This window comes from Sorex fumeus, unplaced genomic scaffold (genome assembly GCF_029834395.1).
Source record: "Sorex fumeus unplaced genomic scaffold, SorFum_2.1 ptg000093l, whole genome shotgun sequence".
NCBI classification, from domain to species: Eukaryota; Metazoa; Chordata; class Mammalia; order Eulipotyphla; family Soricidae; genus Sorex; species Sorex fumeus.
This window is the reverse complement of record NW_026606150.1, coordinates 1,409,890-1,427,551: the sequence shown is the minus strand read 5'-3', so window position 1 is coordinate 1,427,551 and position 17,662 is coordinate 1,409,890. Positions and strand designations below refer to the sequence as shown.

The following is a 17,662-nucleotide window of genomic DNA, read 5'->3' as shown; positions in this document are numbered from 1 at the left end:
GAAGTAGACAAAACAACCCTGAAATTCATATGGAACAATAAACCCTCACGAAAAGTTAAAACAATCCTTGGGAAAAAGAAAATGCGTGGCATCACCCTCCCCAACTTCAAATTGTACTACAAAGTTGTAGTAATTAAGACAGTATGTTACTGGGCTAGAAACAGACCTGCAGACCAATGAACAGAGTCGAATATTCTGTCACAGACCCCCAAATATATGACCACTTAATCTTTGACAAAGGAACAAGAAATGCGAAGTGGAACAAGGAAAGCCTCTTCAACAAGGGGTGCTGGGAAAACTGGATAGGTACCTGCAAAAAAATGAATGCTGACCTTTGTCTAATGACAGGCACAAAAGTCAGATCAAAGTGGATTAAATACCTCAATATCAGACATAAACCTATAAGATACGTAGGGGGAAGTGTAGGCAGAACTCTCCACGACATTGAAGCTAAAAACATCTTTAAGGATGAAACGGTACTGGCCATGCAAGTGGAAGAAAACATAAACAAATGGGACTACATCAAACTAAGAAGCTTCTGCACTTCAAAAGAAACAGAGACCAAAATACAGAAAGATCCCACAGAATGGGAAGGAATATTTACCCAATACATATCTGATTAGGGATTAATATCCAGAATATATAAGACACTAGTAGAATTATACAAGAAAAATAACCTCCAACCACTTCAAGAAATGGGGAGAAGAAATGAACAGAAGTTTCCTCAAAAAAGAAATACAAATGGCCAAAAGGCACATGAAAAAAAGCTCCACATCACTAACCATCAGGGAGATGCAAATCAAAACAACAATGAGATAACATCTCACACCACAGAGACTAGCACACATTCAAAAGAACAAAAACAACCAGTACTGTCCTGGATGTGGGGAAAATAGATACTCTTTCACTGTTGGTGAGAATGCCCAACAGTCCAACCTTTCTGGAAAACAATATGGACAGTCCTTCAAAAACTAGAAATTGAAGGGGGATGGTGACGCCAGCAGGTCAATCTGTACCTGTGAGGCGAGTGCATCAGCAACCTGATGGCGCCTTCAGACTTCCAGATACCCCAAAATTGCTGCTGTGCCTTTGACCAGACCCCAAAACCTTGGGGCGAAGTTTACCAACAAAGTAAACAGCCAAAAAATAGGTATGTGGGAAACACACCCACAAACCACCTCTGGCTCAGCTATATAATTGGAGGCATGGCATCTTCTGCTTCCTGATCGAACTGCTTAATGGCCATGATCCCAGAGACTCTTAAACAAATCTCGAAACCCAGCGGCTTTAGGCAGAAATATGTCCATTCCCTGCAGTAGGTTACAGGTGCTGGGCCAACCGAGGTGGGAATAGGTTTCGTGCCTTAGTATGTTCCCCCTGGTGGCCCCGTGGCCGCCATCCTCCAGAAGCCACTGGACCGCAGTACCGAGACATCTGGGGCCTCACGGGATGGGGGTGGAGTCAGTCCTGTCCTCCCCAACCCAATGAGACCCCAAGTCATCGCCCACATATGGCCTCTCTGGCTACTGATCAAGCTATTTAATGAACATGATCCCAGAGACTCAGAAACAAATCTCGAAACCCAGTGGCTTTTGGCAAAATGCATCTGGACCCCACAGTAGGTTACTGTCACTGGGCCACAGCAGGGGGGGAAGGGTGTGTTCCCTCCTCCTGCTTCCCACTTGAGGCTCGGTGGCCATCATTCTCCAGAGGCCATTGGACAGTCAGGACTGGGCCAGCATTGACGAAACTTGTTGGGGCTCACAGGATGTGGGTGGAGCTGATCCTGTCCTCTCTATCCCAACAAGACCTCATGTCATCGCCCACGAACAGCCTCTCTGGCTCCTGATCAAGCTGCTTAATGGCCATGATCCAGAGACTCAGGAGCAAATCTTGGAACCCAGCAGGTTTTGGCAGAAATCCCTCCAGATTTAAGTGTAAAAATTTCAGAATTTTGGCTCCCTTCCGCCCTCTCCTCTCTGGAAAGAAAGATGGCGGCCGCATGGGAGCCTGGTGGAGAGCAGGTCTGAGCCAGGAGTGGGGGCGCGATGGATACCTCATGGGATGGGGGGGTGCTCCAGCCCGTCCTTCACGCCCGACCAAGGTCACCAGTTGCCCCCGACGAGCGGCTCTCCAGCACAGCCACGACCCCAGAAGCACAAGGACTTAATACAGAAATCCAGCAGCTTGGAGCAGAAAAGCGAACGGACTATGCATTAATCCGCGCCATCTTGCCTGCCTGGAGGGAAAAGGGTGTTGCTCCCTTCCGCCCTCTCCTCTCTGGAAAGAACGATGACAGTCGCATGGGAGCCTGGTGGAGAGCAGGTCTGAGCCGGCGGTGGGGGCGCGATGGATACCTCATGGGACGGGGGGAGGGGGTACTCCGGCCGGTCCTTCACGCCTGACCAGTTGCCCCCCACGAGCGGCTCTCCGGCACGGCCACGGCCCCAGAAGCACATAGACCAATCTCTTAATTATCTGACTCTCAGTAGAAATACTTGCAGGGATAATAAATAAAATAGCAGAAATCCAAAACCGTGAGGCCGCAATAGCAGCCGCGCAACATCTTTTAATTCTTGAACCCAGCTGTAGAAAGCAGATCATTTCACAATGCTCTTTCAGCATGGCTGAGTTTGGGGGGGGGGGGGGGCGGTAAAGTCTAAATAATAATGGTGCAACTTTTATCAAAACGATGAAGCTAGTCAAAGTAGACAGAGTGTTAACTAGAATTCATCTACCCCACAGACATTGGGGGGGGGTTGGGGGGTGGGGGTTTATTGGGGTTCTTCGTGGTAAAAAATAAGTATTGGTAAAGGGAATTGTGATTGATATTTGCATGACTGAGACCTAAACTTGAAAGCTCTGTAATTTTTCCCACAGCAATTCAATAAATAAATAAATAAATAAATAAACAAAAAAAATTCAGAATTTCAAAATAGAGCGGCCACTACTGCAGCCACGAGACGTCATGTTATTTATAAACAGAAATAGAAAACAAACGGAATACCATTGCCTATTCACCTGCTCTGAGTGTTGGGGTAATATATCAAATAATAGTGGTGGATCTGGTGTCAAAATATTGAAAGTGATCAAATTAAAGAGAGAATAATGTGGAAATCATCTGCCCCACAGATAGGTGGAGGGTTTGTGATCGGGTATACTGGGGTTGTTGGGGGTGGAAAATGGGCATTGGTGAAAGTATGAGTGTTTCATTGTATGACTGAGACTTAGAACCGAAAGCTTTGTAACTGCACTCACGGTGATTCAATAAATAAAATGAGAAAAAATGAAAAAAAACTAGAAATTGAGCTGCTCTATGACCCCGCAATACCACTTCTGGGAATATGTTCAGAGGATACAAAAAAGCAAGTAGAAATGACATCTGTACATGTATGTTCATTACAGCACTGTTCACAATAGCCAATATCTGGAAAAAACTCAAGTACTCTAGAATAGATGACTGGAAAAAGAAACTTTGGTACATCTGCAGAATGGAATACTATGAAAAAGTTAGGAGAGAAAAAGTCATGAAATTTGCTTATAAATGGATAGACATGGACAGTATCATGCTAAGTGAAATGATTCAGAAACAGAGGGACAGACATTGAAGGACTGCAGTCATTTGTGGAGTATAAAACAACATAACAGTGCTCGCTTTGGCAGCATATATACTAAAATTTGAATGATACACAGAAGATAAGCACGGCTCCTGCGCAAGGATACCACACATATTTGTGAAACATTCCATAATTTTACAAAAACAGTCTACAGAGTGGAAAAAGATATTCGCCCAATACACATCTGACAACGGGGTTGATATCAAGGATATACAAAGTACAGATTGAACTCCACAAGAAGAAAACATCAAACCCCATCAAAAACTGGGGCAACAAAATGAACAGAAACTTTCTCAAAGAAGAGATCCGAATGGCTAAAAGGCACATGAGAAAATGTTCTACATCATTAATCATCAGGGAGACGCAGATCAAAACAACAATGAGATATCATTTCACACCACAGAGACTGGCCACATCCAAAAGAACAAAAGCAACCGCTGTTGGTGCTGATGTGATGAGAAAGGGACCCTCCTTCATTGCTGGTGGGAATGCCGAATGGTTCAGCCCTTTTGGAAAACAGTATGGACGACTCACAAAACATTAGAAATTGAGCTCCCATTTGACCCAGCAATACCACTTCTGGGAATATATCCCAGAGAGGCAAAAAAGTATAGTCGAAGTGACATCTGCACTTGTTTGTTCATTGCAGCACTCTTTACAATAGACAGAATGTGGAAAAAAACCTGAGTGCCAAAGAATCGATGACTGGTTAAAAAAAGTTTAGTGCCAGAAACTGGAAGAAACCTGAATGTCCAAGAACAGATGACTGGTTAAAGAAACTTTGGTACATCTACACAATGGAGTACTATGTAGCTCTTAGAAAAGATGAAGTCATGAAATTTACATACAAGTGGTACAATATGGAAAGTATCATGCTAAGCGAAATGAGTCAGAAAGAGAGGGATAGACATAGAAAGATTGCATTCATCTGGGGGATATAAAGTAACAAAGTATGAGATTAATACCCAAGAATAGCTGAGATCAGCACCAGGAGGATTACTCCATAACTTAGAGGCCAGCCGGGTATCCTAGAGGAAAGGGCTGTTCAGATAGAGAAGGGAGCACCAAATAAAGGATGTTTGGAGGATCCTCCCAGGAGGGGAGATGCATGTCGAAAGTAGACTATGGACTGAACATGTTTGCCACTCAATGCCTCTTTTGCAGACCACAACACCCAAAAGGAGAGAGAGAACACAGGGGATTGCCCTGCCACAGAGACAGGGGAGATGGGGGGATGGGGGTGGGAGGGATATTATCCATGGTGGTGGAAAATGGGCACTGGTGGAGGGATGGGTATCTGATCATTGTATAATTGAAACCAAAGCACAAAAAATTGTAAATCTACAACTTTAAAAAAAATAAAATAAAATAAAGGGAAAAAAAAAGAAATTGAAGGAAAAAAAAAAGTTTAGTGCATCTACACAATGGAGTACTATGTAGCTCTCAGAAAAGAAGAAGTCATGAAATTTACATACAAGTGGTACCACATGGAAAGTATCATGCTAAGCGAAACAAGTCAGAAAGAAAGGAATAGACATAGAAAGATTGCATTCATCCAGGGAACATAAAGTAACAAAATAGGAAACTAACACCCAAGAATAAACGAGATAGGTACCAGGAGTTTTACTCCATGGCTTGGGGGCCAGCCGCACACGCTAGGGAAAAAGCCAGCTCAGATAGAGAAGGGAGCACCAAATAAAGGGTGTTGGGAGGATCCTCCCAGGATGGGAGATGCATGCTGAAAGTAGACTATAGACCGAACATCGTTGCCACTCAATGCCTCTTTTGAAAACCACAGCACCCAAAGAGGAGAGAGAGAACAAAGGGAATGCCCTGCCATGAAGGCAGGGTGCAATGTGGGGTATGGGGGCTGGGAGGGATACTGGGATCAGTGGTGGTGAAGAATGGGCACTGGTGGAGGGATGAGTATTCGATCATTGTATAACTGAAACCCAAACATAAAAGTTTGTAAGTCTACAATGTAGAATAATATTGCTTTGTCCTTTCTCCCTTTCTCCACAAGGAGCTTAGGTTTATCAGGTTACACCTATCACAGTGCTCCCAAGTCACTCACTCCCATTTCTTCATTTATCTGTAACCACTTCTGTATGGTCTCTTCTTCCACCAGTTAATCAGCATTTTCCCCTAATCAGACTCTGTTCATTTGTAAGTTCAGATCTTTCTAGGACACTGAAGTTGTATTGTAAGTTAATGTTGCCTTTCTCCTCTCCTTATGTCTTTTGAATCGTTTACTTTAAAGTAATGACTTTCGGCTACATGCAAAAAGTGGGCTCAAATCTCTGCCTAACGCCATGTACAAAAGTAGGATCAAAGTGGATTAAAGACCTCAACATCAGACCGAAATCCATAAGGTACATTGAAAAAAAGTTGGCAAAACGCTCCATGACATTGAAGCTAATGGTATCTTCAAAGATGTCACGCCACTGGCCAAGCAAGTGAAAACAGAGGTAGACAAATGGGACTATCTTAAACTAAGAAGCTTCTGCACCTCCAAAGAAACAGTGACCAAAATACAAAGACAGTCCACAGAATGGGAAAGGATATTCGCTGAATACACATCCGACAAGTGGTTGATATCAAGGATATACAAAGTACTGGTTAAAATCCACAAGAAGAAAAATTCAAACTCATCAAAAAATGGGGCAATGAAATAAATAGAAACTTGCTCAAAGAAGATATCCGAATCGCTAAAAGGCACATGAGAAAATGCTCCACAACATTAATCATCAGGGAGATGCAGATCAAAAAAACCACAATAAGATATCATTTCACACCACAGAGACAGGCCCACATCCAAAAGAAGAAAAGCAACCGGTGCTAGCACAGATGTGGTGAGAAAGGGACCCTCCCTCACTGCTGGTGGAAATGCCAACAAAAGGGTTCAGCCCTTTTGGAAAACAGTTTGGACAATTCGCAAAAAATTAGAAATTGAGCTCCCATTTGATCCAGCAATACCACTCCTGGAAATACATCCCACAGAGGCAAAATAGTATAGTCGAAGTGACATCTGAACTTGTTTGTTCATTGAAGCACTCTTTACAATAGACAGACTCTGGAAAAAACCTGAGTGCCAGAGAACAGATGACTGGTGTAAGAAACTTTGGTAAATTTACACAACGGAGTACTATGTAGGTGTTAGAAAAGACAAAGTCATGAAATTTACGTACAAGTGGTACTACATGGAAAGTATCATGTTAAGCGAAATGACTCAGAAAGACACGGATAGACATAGAAAGATTGCATTCATCTGGGAAAATAAAGTAACAAAATAGGACACTAACACCCAAGAATGGTTGAGATTAGTACCAGGAATTTTGCTCCATGGCTTGGAGGCCAGCCACACATGCTAGGGGAAAAGGGAGCTCAGATAGAGAAGGAGCACCAAATAAAGGGTGTTGGGAGGATCCTCCAAGAATGGGAGAAGCATGCTGAAAATAGATTATAGACGAACATGATTGTCACTCAGTGCCCTTTTGCAAACCACAACACCCAAAAGGAGAGAGAGAACAAAAGGGAATGCCCTGTCACAAAGGCAGGGTGGGATGGGGGGGATGGGTAGTGGGAGGGATACTGGGATCCGTGCTGGTGGGAAATGGGAACTGGTGGTGGGATGGGTATTTGATCATTGTGTAATTGAAACCCAAGCACAAAAATTTGTAAGTCTACAACTGTACCTCATAGTGTCTCACCAATAAAAATTTTTAAAAAATAAAGTAATGTCCTTTTTGTATAGATACAGGAAGACCGTTAATATTATGCTTTGTAAGTTAGGATTGATTTGGCTCTGAATATTATTCACTCCCTGGCATCTGCTTTCTCGACTTAAGTCTCAGTTGCCCTTGGTTCCTAACACTCCAAAAGCAGGGTCCCAACGAAGGACTGAATGGACCCAGGGCAAGTGGTGAGCTACCCTGGCAACAAAATGGGCTGAGCCAAAGTGCCACAATTCTTAACTATAAGTTAAGAGCTTGATCATAGACAAATGGTGTCATGATCCAAAAGTAATGACGAGACTAGGACCCTGCTAGGGATAGGAACGACTATCTGGCCTGAGCACTAGAGTCTGACATAGAGATGGCCCTAGCAGAGCTATTCTATAAGTTTAAGATATTACTTACTGTATCCATACAAAATTATTGATATCATGAATGCTTATATATTTGTTTGACAAGGAGAGGAGAAACACACCCCTGGGATTCCACTCTAGGGTGGGTCTTCCTGCTGAGAGAGTACCTGTCCTAGAACCAGCTTTCCCCGAGGGAAAGAATTCTACCCCTATTGATTGTGACCACACTTATGTGTAATTGTTACCCCAACCCCTCATGCTTTGGGATTTAACTGTACTGTAAACGTGGGATGGGGGATCAGAATCCAGACTCCAGTGCAAGAGGAGAAAGGGAATCGAGATCAGTATCCAGATTCCACAGTCAGAAGGAGGGTGAAGGGGGATCGAGAAGGATAATGAAGTAGAATGGGGGAGGAAAAAGCAGGAGGAGAATTAGAGGAGAATGGAAATGGGAATGGAATAAACTGCAACTAAGACCAACCAGCCTGGCCCTCGTTGCTTGCTTTGCCTGCCCAAAACCAGCATGAGACTGCGGACCGTGGGCGGCGGGAAAGATAGAGCCACTGAGGCTGCACTCCTTTTACACACTACAACTGAGTGAGTTTACACACTACAACTGTACCTCATGGAGTTTCACTAATAAAAATTTTTTTTATAAAAAATAAATAAATGAACTATTTCCACTAAATCCTCTATAATAGTCAGATAATGAAAGCAAGTTTAGGGTTGTAAATAGTTTATTGAAATGAAAATGTATTTGAGATTTCAACAATTTTTTACAACCAAAACTCAATTTAGGTCAAATTCAAAGAAAGACTGAAAGGTGTGCTGAGTCCCAATGAGACTGCTTCTTGGGCATTTGTGCTGTCCTTTGAGTCGAAGATCTTGTGGAAAGTTAAAAAGCAGAACACGATGCAGAATTATATATTGTTTTCTGTAAAACAAAAAATAGAGCTGGCACTTTGATTCAATCCTACATTTAAAGAAAGATCTTGACAAATATTTCTTCTCAATTTATGCTTGTACTTATCTACAACATCTGATATCCATAAAAGTTACCATTGGAAGACAAATCAGAAACACTTTTTATTTCATCTCCTGTTTCAGGAATGTATGGAAGCCCAAGTAATGCTAACCCTCCAAATCTTTTTGCCTCTAGGGATCCAAATAATCTTTTTTCTCGATATTACTTATTCCTGGATGAGAAACTTATCAAAATTCTTAGCAAGTGTGAAATTCTTCTGTAAATTGAATAATGTTCAAGTGCCTCAAACATTTGACTCTTGAAAATGACTGCTCTATCGCTTATTCATTTGACTTCTGTTCTCTAGAAACCAGATATGAAAAATCATTCAATATTTGTCCTTTTATGATTATTTCGTTCTGTTTATCATCATTTCATTTCATTTTCGTTTCATCATCCTGTTATTCGTCGATTGCCTCGAGCAGGCCCCAGTAACGTCTCTTTCATCCTAGCCCTGAGATTATATTCAAGGCTGTTTAGGAGAATGAGACCCGTCATTGTTACTGGTATTTGGCATATTTGGTAGGCCACGGGGAGTTTGCCAGACTCTGCCCTGTGGGCAGGCTACATTCGATAGCCTGCAAGTTTGTCCAAAGTAGGAATGAGATAATAAGATGTCATAAAAAGATGTCCTGATATGATGTCAGGGCAGGGAGGAAAGCTCAACCCGCTCCCCTCCAAGGGGCCCAGGCGAGGAACAGCCAGGCGCGGGGGCAGAAGACTGCATTTTTCTCGTCCGGGAACTGGATTTTATAGTCTCTGAGTCTTGGCCATTGATGGGATTACACGGCGCCAGGGGGCCAGGTGGTGGGTGTGACCCCCGCCTACTGGAATTTGGAGGATCTGGGTGGAGGATGCTCCAGGAACAGGATCCTCCACCCAGATCCTGTTCATCATCATGTCCAAAATATTGATTCATCGTATTTGTTTTGTTATGTTTAAAACAATACTACCTCCCATACTGGAGTCTGTTCCACTGAGCACTTATCTTTCGTAGCATATCCAATTAAAGGACAAATACACAGAAAAAATTAAAAGCAGATTATTATACTTGAAATTATGTTGTGTGTTCATTCAGTTTAAGATATATATAATTTACCAATTTGGTGTTTTCCTGGACTGTAGTGAAAAAGACCTCAGAAAATATTACTACTTTCTTTTTGGGGTAAAACAATAATAAACATCATTGAGACTCTTTCAACTTAAGACTTTTGCAGAATCGGTGTCTTATTATCTTTGATGGAACAATGTGTGTGGGAGGGCAGGGGGATATGCACGTTTATGTTCATAAACTGAGTACTCGACATGTGGGTAAGCAAGAGGTTGGTAATAAGAAACATGAGTAACCTTTCTCCATTTCTTTCCTTTTTATTGATTTTTGACTATTGAAACTACAAAATGAAGAGAACGTAATAGCTGAAATATTGGCTGCTCATCCTTAAGTAAAACTCGTCAGCGTGACTATGCTATGAAATCCAAGTGGTCCTGACTTGTTTATCATAACTTTGACAAATGTAAATCTCCTTATCCTTACCAATACTTGTAAAAGCACATAAGAAGAAAGTGATATTACCATGAATATTCTATTGCTCTCCAGAACATCTTCACTCTGATGATTTAAACATTGCTTCAGGGTATGTAAAGCCCTCAGAGTGTCCTCATGCTCTCTGAATTCGTGAAAATGCGACAAATATTCTTCAGGGGTCATAGAAGAATCCAGTGCCTTGGTAAGTAAATCTTCCAGAAGATTGCATCCACAACCTAGGGAAAATCATGGGAAATTGGGTGTGAATCCAAAGGACTGATCAGCACCTTTTGCCCTGGGTGATATTTTTCATCTCTGAACATTCTAATCAAGGTATCACAACACAAAGATTTCACTGAAATGTCTTTGTTTTGAATTCTTGATTCAAATACACATCCAACAAGGGGTTGATATCAAGGATATACAAAGTACTGGTTGAACTCCACAAGAAGAAAACATCCAACCCCATCAAAAGGTGGGGCAACGACATGAACAGAGACTTTCTCAAAGAAGAAATCCGAATGGCTAAAAGGCACATGAGAAAATGCTCTACATCATTAATCATCAGGGAGATGCAGATCAAGACAACAATGAGATATCATTTCACACCACAGAGACTGGCCCACATTCAAAAGAACAAAAGCAACCTGTGTTGGTGCGGATGTGGCTAGAAAGGGACCCCCCTTCACTGCTGGTGGGAATGCCAACTTGTTCAATCCTTTTGGAAAACAGTATGGACGACTCTCAAAAAATTAGAAATTGAGCTGCCATTTGACCCAGCAATACTAATCCTGGGAATATACCCCGGAGAGGCAAAAAGGTATAGTCGAAGGGACATCTGCGCTTGTTTGTTCATTGCAGCACTGTTTACAATAGCTAGAATTTGGAAAAGACCTGAGTGCCGAGAACAGATGACTGGTTAAAGAAACTCTGGTACATCTACACAATGGAGTACTACGTAGCAGTTAGAAAAAATGAAGTCATGAAATTTACATACAAGTGGTACTACATGGAAAATATTATGCTAAGCGAAATGAGTCAGAAAGAGAGCGTGTAAACACACAAAAATAAAAGGCCGGCGGTTAGGCCGCTTCCCCACTCCAGGGAGGTCGATGGCGATGGTCAGGCGAAGGAAGGAAACGAGGCCAAGCTGGGTGGTTTTAGCAGCCGTTTATTACATGGAAGAGCTGTATGTCATGGAGGCCTCAGGAATCCTCAAGCACGTGCACCTCTGTTCTCTCAGCTTCTGTCCTCAGCCCCATCTTCCCAGGCTCTCTGATGAACGTGTCCCCCCAGAGAGCCCAGAAATCTCCCTTATATAGATCATAGTACCTCTAAAGGGCGCAACATAGTGATGTCATCAAAAGGAGTTACAGAAAGAACATTGAGGTGGCAAACCATACATTGTTTCCTTACATCCACTTTGTTTCCTTACATCTGCTGGCCTTGGAAAGAAGATACAAAGCCAAGCTGAAACCTCTCACAATCACTTTCAAAAGCTGCAAGCACCTTGATTTGCATCCCAAAGACCAGCCTGGCTACCACCTGAGATCTGCATATCTAAGACCAGCCAGGGTTCTGAGAGAAAGGGGAAACTGTCTCAATATACTGAAATCATTTACTGAAGACAATTTGAAGGGGAGAAAGCAGTCTCATCCAAGCTAGTCAGGACACACAGGAAAACTGCTTCTAGGACGTGTTTCTCCTCTCCTTGTCCAACCAACATATAAGCATACATAATATTAATCATTTTGTATGGACACAGTAAGAAATACTTTGAGCTTATAGAATTGTTCTCCTAGGGCCATCTCGATCTCAGACTGCAGTGCTCAGGCCAGATATCTTTCCTATTCCTAGCAGCAGGGCTCTAGTCTCGTCGTTACTATTGGATCATGACATCATTTGCCTATGACCAACCTCTTAACTTATAGTTAAGAATCGTGGCACCTTGGCCTGGCCCATCGCGATGCCAGGGTAGCACATAACTTACCGGCTTGCCCTGGTTCCATCCAGTCCCACGTCGGGACCCTGCCCTTGGGGTGCTAGGAAGTGAGGGCAACTGAGGCTTAAGTTGAGAAGGCAGATGCCCAGGAGTGAATAATATCCAAAGCCAATTAATTCCTAAGCTATAAAGCATAATATTAATTAATTGTCTTCCTGTATCTATACAAAAGGACATTGCATTAAAGTAAACTGCTCAAAAGACATAAGGAGAGGAGAAAGGCAATATTAACTTACAGTACAGCTTCAGTGGCTAAGAAGGATGAGACCTTACAAATTGGTTGGGGAAGAGAGCATAGAAGTGGTTACAGACTGACAAAGTAATGGGAGTGACTCGGGAGCACTGTGATGGGTACAATCTGATGAATCTAAGCTCCGTGTACTCCAACAGAGAGGAATAGACATAGAAAGATTGCATTCATCTGGGTCATAAAGTAACAAAATAAGAGACTAACACCCGAGAACAGCTGTGATAAATACCAGGTTGTTCGCTCCATGGCTTAGATGCCAGCCGCACACTCTAGGGGTAAAAGCAGCTCAGATAGAGAAGGGAGCACCAAATAAAGGGTGCTGGGAAGATCTGCCCAGGATGGGAGATGCCTGCTGAAAGTAGTCTATGGACCGAACATGGTTGCCACCCAATGTCTCTTCTGAAGACCACAGCACCCAAAAGGAGAGATAGAACAAAAGGGAGTGCCCTGCCACAGAGGTAGGATGGGATTGGGGATGAGGGGGTGCAAGGGTTACTGGGATTGGTGGGGGTGGAGAATGGGTACTGGTGGAGGGATGGGTACTCGATCATTGTATAACTGAAACCCAAGCACAGCAACTTGTAAGTCTACAACTCTACCTCATGGTGTTTCACTAATAAAAATAAATAAATAATTAAATAAATAAAACAAAATTTTTAAAAAATCCTTCCTTCTCCCATCCTTGAGAAGCCAAAGTAGGTAACCAGAACGTAAGACTCTCCAGGAAGCAGATGCTTGAACTGTGCTGAAATCAATCAAGCAATTTCTGCTCCTTTATTGTCTGGAGTCTTGTGATGTTATCTCTCCATTTTGAACACCAGGCAGCATATCCTACTAAGGTTGTAGTTTTGACTCCGGGATTTTACGAAGAAGTTTCCTCAATCGCTTATTTTCTGCTGTACCAAGGAATGATTAAAAAAATTGCTCATAAAGTGATCTGGTGGCTCAGGGACAATCCCTGTGATTTAGGGACCAGAGCTCCAGAGTTCACTCCTAAATCAGAGTTTTCTGTAGAGTTGGCATTGAGCATCTCATGTCAAGGTATTTATACCATGTCAAAAACCAGTGAATGGGATGTGGAAAAGATATGGCATAAGACACTCCACAAGGATGGATCGTGATTGGAGACCACATCAGTTGCTCTAGGGAAATTACTGGAAGCCACATAAACATTCCTAGAAGTAGACTGCCTGGTGGCATGTATATTTCTCCTCAAGAGACACTGATTTTGAAGAAGAGGAGAGCTCTGCTTATATTGGTTTCTAGTTTGAACTTTTCAACAATCAATGTAAGCAGAGTAGATCTTCATAGTGTGGGACAGTGGGACATCCAGTGCTGCCTGAACCCTTTCTCCTAGGGATTTCTTGTTTCCAGCCCTGCAGATGGAGACTGTATTTGACCCTCTTTTAGGAAAAACACCTAGAAGCACATCTGACTGAATCTCTTTCCCGCATGAACAATGTCATTTCAGTTTTTATTCCCAGGATTCACCCCATTTACCAAACATCTTTCTTTCAAAAAAATTATTGATTCACCAGGAGATACAGTTACAAAGCTTTCATGATTGAGTTTCAGTCATATAATGATTGAACACCCATCCCTCCACGAGTGTACATTTCCGACCATCAATGTCCGCAGTAAGCCTCCAAACACCCGCTTTCCCACTCCCGCACTCCCCCTCCCCCCCGCTTCTGTGGCAGACCAGACACATTCCATCTTACTCCTTCTCTACTTTAGGGCATTATGGTATGCATTACAAATACTGAGAGGTGATCATTGACTTTATGGTCCCTTTTCTATTCCAACTGTCCAGGCAATTTATATGCTGCTCTGTCACAGAAGCCAAGAGGTCTTAAACGAAGCCCTAACTAAGGGACAATGTCGAAATGGGAACACTTTGGGGACACTCTAAAAGTATTGAATTCTAGGTCTGGAATACCCAAAATGCTGTATTGAAGATTCCTTAACCAGATGTTCAGGCATTAGAAAATTCTCCTCCTTACACTTTGTAAGTCTACAAGTGTACCTCAAACACCAACCTGACCCCAGGGAGATGCAGATTAAAACAAAATGAGATATCATCTCACACCACAGAGACCGGTCCACATTCAAAAGAACAAAGAGAACTGGTGATGACTCTGATGTGGTGAGAAAAGGACCCTCCCCTCACTGCTGGTCGGAATGCCGACTGGTTCAGCCCTTTCGGAAAACAGTATGGACAATTCTCAAAAAATTAGAAACTGAGCTCCCATATGACCCAGCAAGACCACTCCAGGGAATGTATCCCTGAGAGGCAAAAGAATATAGTTGAAGTGACATCTTGTTTGTTCATTACTGCACTGTTTACAATGGGCAGAATCTGGAAAAAACCCGAGTGTCCGATGGTGGAGGGATGAGTACTCGATCATTGTATAACTGAAACACAACCAAAAAAAATTTGTAAGTCTACTCTACCTCATGATGATTCACTATAAAAATTTTTTAAAAACCTGAGTACCCGAGAACAGATGACTGGTTAAAGAAACTTTAGTACCTCTACACAATGGAGTACTATGCAGCTGTTAGAAAAGATGAAGTCATGAAATTTAAATACAAATGGTACTACATGGAAATTATCATGCTAAGTGAAATGAGTCAGACAGAGAGGGATAGACATAGAAAGATTGCATTCATCTGGGGAATATAAAGTAAAAAATAGGAGACTAGCACCCAAAAACAGCCGAACTAAGTACCAGGAAGTTCACTCCATGGCTTGGAGACTAGCCACACATGCTAGGGGAAAAGGCAGCTCAGATAGAGAAGGGAGCACAAAGGAAAGGATGTTGGGAAGATCAGCCCAGGATGAGAGATGCATGCAGAAAGTAGAATATAGACTGAACTTGATTGCCACTCGATACCTCTTTTTCAAACCACAGCACCCAAAAGGAGAGAGAGAACAAAAGGGAATGCCCTGCCACAGGGGTGGGTATGGATTGTGGGGGATGGGGGTGTGGGAGGGATACTGGAATCAGTATTAGTGGAGAATGGGCACTGGTGGAGGGATGGATATCGATCATTGTATAACTGAAACCCAAGCACAAATACTTGTAAGTCTACAACTGTAACTCATGATGTTTCACTAATAAAATTATATTTAAAAAACTGAGCTTGAAGCCTACCTTTGCTGGCTGGACTCACCTGCATAGCAGTAGAGGGGGAGGGCAGTGAGCATAAGGAACATCAGTAGCTTCATGGTGGAGGTGGCAATTATTTGTTTCGTCCAACAGTGGAGACAACAGATTCCTTTTGGGGAGAGCTCACAGGTCTCCCCCTTTTAAGCTCCAGGTCCCTGCCTTAAGTGAAGCAATAAGTAAACCAATCACATGAAAGTCAATCTGACTGTGGATCAGGAATGACTTGAGCAATCAAGAAGAAAGTGATCCAGGAATATTGCTTCACAGTTGGAAGCCTGCCTGATGACCTGAGGGAGAAGGCAGCTGGGGTACAGAAGGGATGACTAAGTCAATGATGGTTGAATGGATCTCTCGGTATGGGAGATGTTTGCTGAAAGTAGGTAAATGATCAAACATGATGGTCTTTCTTATCTGTATTGCAAACCATAATGCCCATAAAGAGAGAGTAAGAGGGAAATTGTCAGCCATAGAGGCAGGGGGAGGAGTGGGACGGGTTTGGGGGGAGGGATACAGGGGACCTTTTTGGTGGAAAATGCACACTGGTGGAGGGAATGCTTTTCGATCATTACATGACTGAAACACAAACCTGAAAGTATTGTAACTGTAACTCCTAGTGATTCAATAAAAATAAATGCAAAAAACAGAACAAAAAAGTGGTCTTTAACCCCTCCTAGGAATGAAGCTGCCATGCTCCAGGCCGCTTTCCGGATGCTTGGGCCGAGCCTCACGCATGCGTGAAGTCCCAGAGAATCAGGTAATGTGGAACTTTGTGACCTTGGACTCCATGCGCTATGGGACCCGGAATCAGAGATCCTCTGCCCGCTTCCCCCAAACTCCAGCAACCCAGGGATCACATCCATAAGACACTCCCTGCTGGTGCCAGATAAATTCCTTATCGGCTGACCTCCACTACACAACCACCGCCATGGCTCCAGGCTGCTTTCCATATCATGCAACCGCTTTGCACTTTGTGGTATCGCAACACATCATAAGACACTTCCTCCCCATAATCACCTCACCATATTTGACGGGGTTCAAATATGGGGTGAACCATGGGAACATCTGTAAGGGTGATTAGAGGCCGCCCTAAAAGCCTCCATCCCTCTCGAAGAGCCCAGCAAGCTATCAAGAGTATCCCGCCTTCACGGCAGAACCTGGTAAACTATTCGTGGCCTATTTGATATGCCAAAAACAATAAAAACAGTGGGCCTCATTCCCCTGACCCTGAAAGAGCCCCCAATATGGCAGCGTTAAGAAGGATGAACAAGGAGAGGTTGATAAAATCTAAGGGCCGAACTAGGATGCCAAAAGGAAGGACTGAAATGACTATATTTCCAACGCACATACATTAACATCAGAAGCATCCATCGAGGACCTGATGGTGCAAGAGCAGAAGATCAAGTATGACATCATTGGTCTGACCAAGACAAGAAAGCATAGATCACATCAAGCCATTTTTGACACTGGAGAAGAACTGTTCCTCGGAACATGCGACAATAGAGGTGTTGGTGGTGTTGGTGTCCTTGTCAACACAAACTTGGCCATGAGCATTGATTCATTCGAATGCCTAACAACATAATTCAGATGATTAGACTTGAATAGATGTGGCTCATCTCCGGCAGTTTCTATCTTCATCGTCTATGCACCAACATCCAACTACGATGAAGAAGAAATTGAGAAGTTCTACATGGAGCTGGAAAATTTCTATAAAGGAGATCCCACCTTCTACAAGATAATTGTCCCTGATTTTAATGCCAAGATAGGACAAAGAAGGTGTCCTGAAAAACTCCACATCAGGACCACTGTCCTAGAATAGAACAAACTGGGTGAGAGACTGTCTGAATTCATCATGTCAACCAAGAACATCCATGGTAACTCACAGCTCCAGAAGGCCGAATCTAAATATTGGACATGGAAGTGTCCCGGTGGACAGTACCACAACAAAATTAACCACACATATTCAATCGACAGCTTTGCCTGGCCG

General features: G+C 42.9%; 1 protein-coding gene and 1 non-coding gene across 2 annotated transcripts; one reads left to right on the top strand and one right to left on the bottom strand.

Moving 5' to 3' along the window:
* The first annotated feature begins 3,647 nt into the window (after positions 1-3,647).
* On the top strand, positions 3,648-3,754 carry LOC130040070 (U6 spliceosomal RNA). Its single transcript, XR_008794969.1, has one exon. It is a non-coding gene; the product is annotated as a U6 spliceosomal RNA (small nuclear RNA).
* A 4,743-nt stretch (positions 3,755-8,497) lies between these two features.
* LOC130039928 (mammaglobin-A-like) lies at positions 8,498-15,815 on the bottom strand. Its single transcript, XM_056131909.1, has 3 exons — positions 15,683-15,815; positions 10,302-10,489; positions 8,498-8,638 (listed from the first exon to the last, which is right to left on the bottom strand). The coding sequence occupies exons 1-3, from the start codon at positions 15,735-15,737 to the stop codon at positions 8,600-8,602; spliced, it is 282 nt and encodes a 93-aa protein (XP_055987884.1). The 5' UTR covers positions 15,738-15,815; the 3' UTR covers positions 8,498-8,599.
* Between the last annotated feature and the right edge of the window lie 1,847 nt (positions 15,816-17,662).

What these genes read in the sequence shown, in the direction of transcription:
- LOC130039928 (XM_056131909.1), bottom strand. Translation starts at nt 15,737, where the DNA reads ATGAAGCTACTGATGTTCCTTATGCTCACTGCCCTCCCCCTCTACTGC. An exon ending in CCCCCTCTACTGCTATGCAG is followed by an intron (nt 10,490 to 15,682) that starts GTGAGTCCAGCC and finishes GATTTTCCCTAG; the next exon opens with GTTGTGGATGCAATCTTCTG. An exon ending in AGAGCAATAGAATATTCATG is followed by an intron (nt 8,639 to 10,301) that starts GTAATATCACTT and finishes TTTGTTTTACAG; the next exon opens with AAAACAATATATAATTCTGC.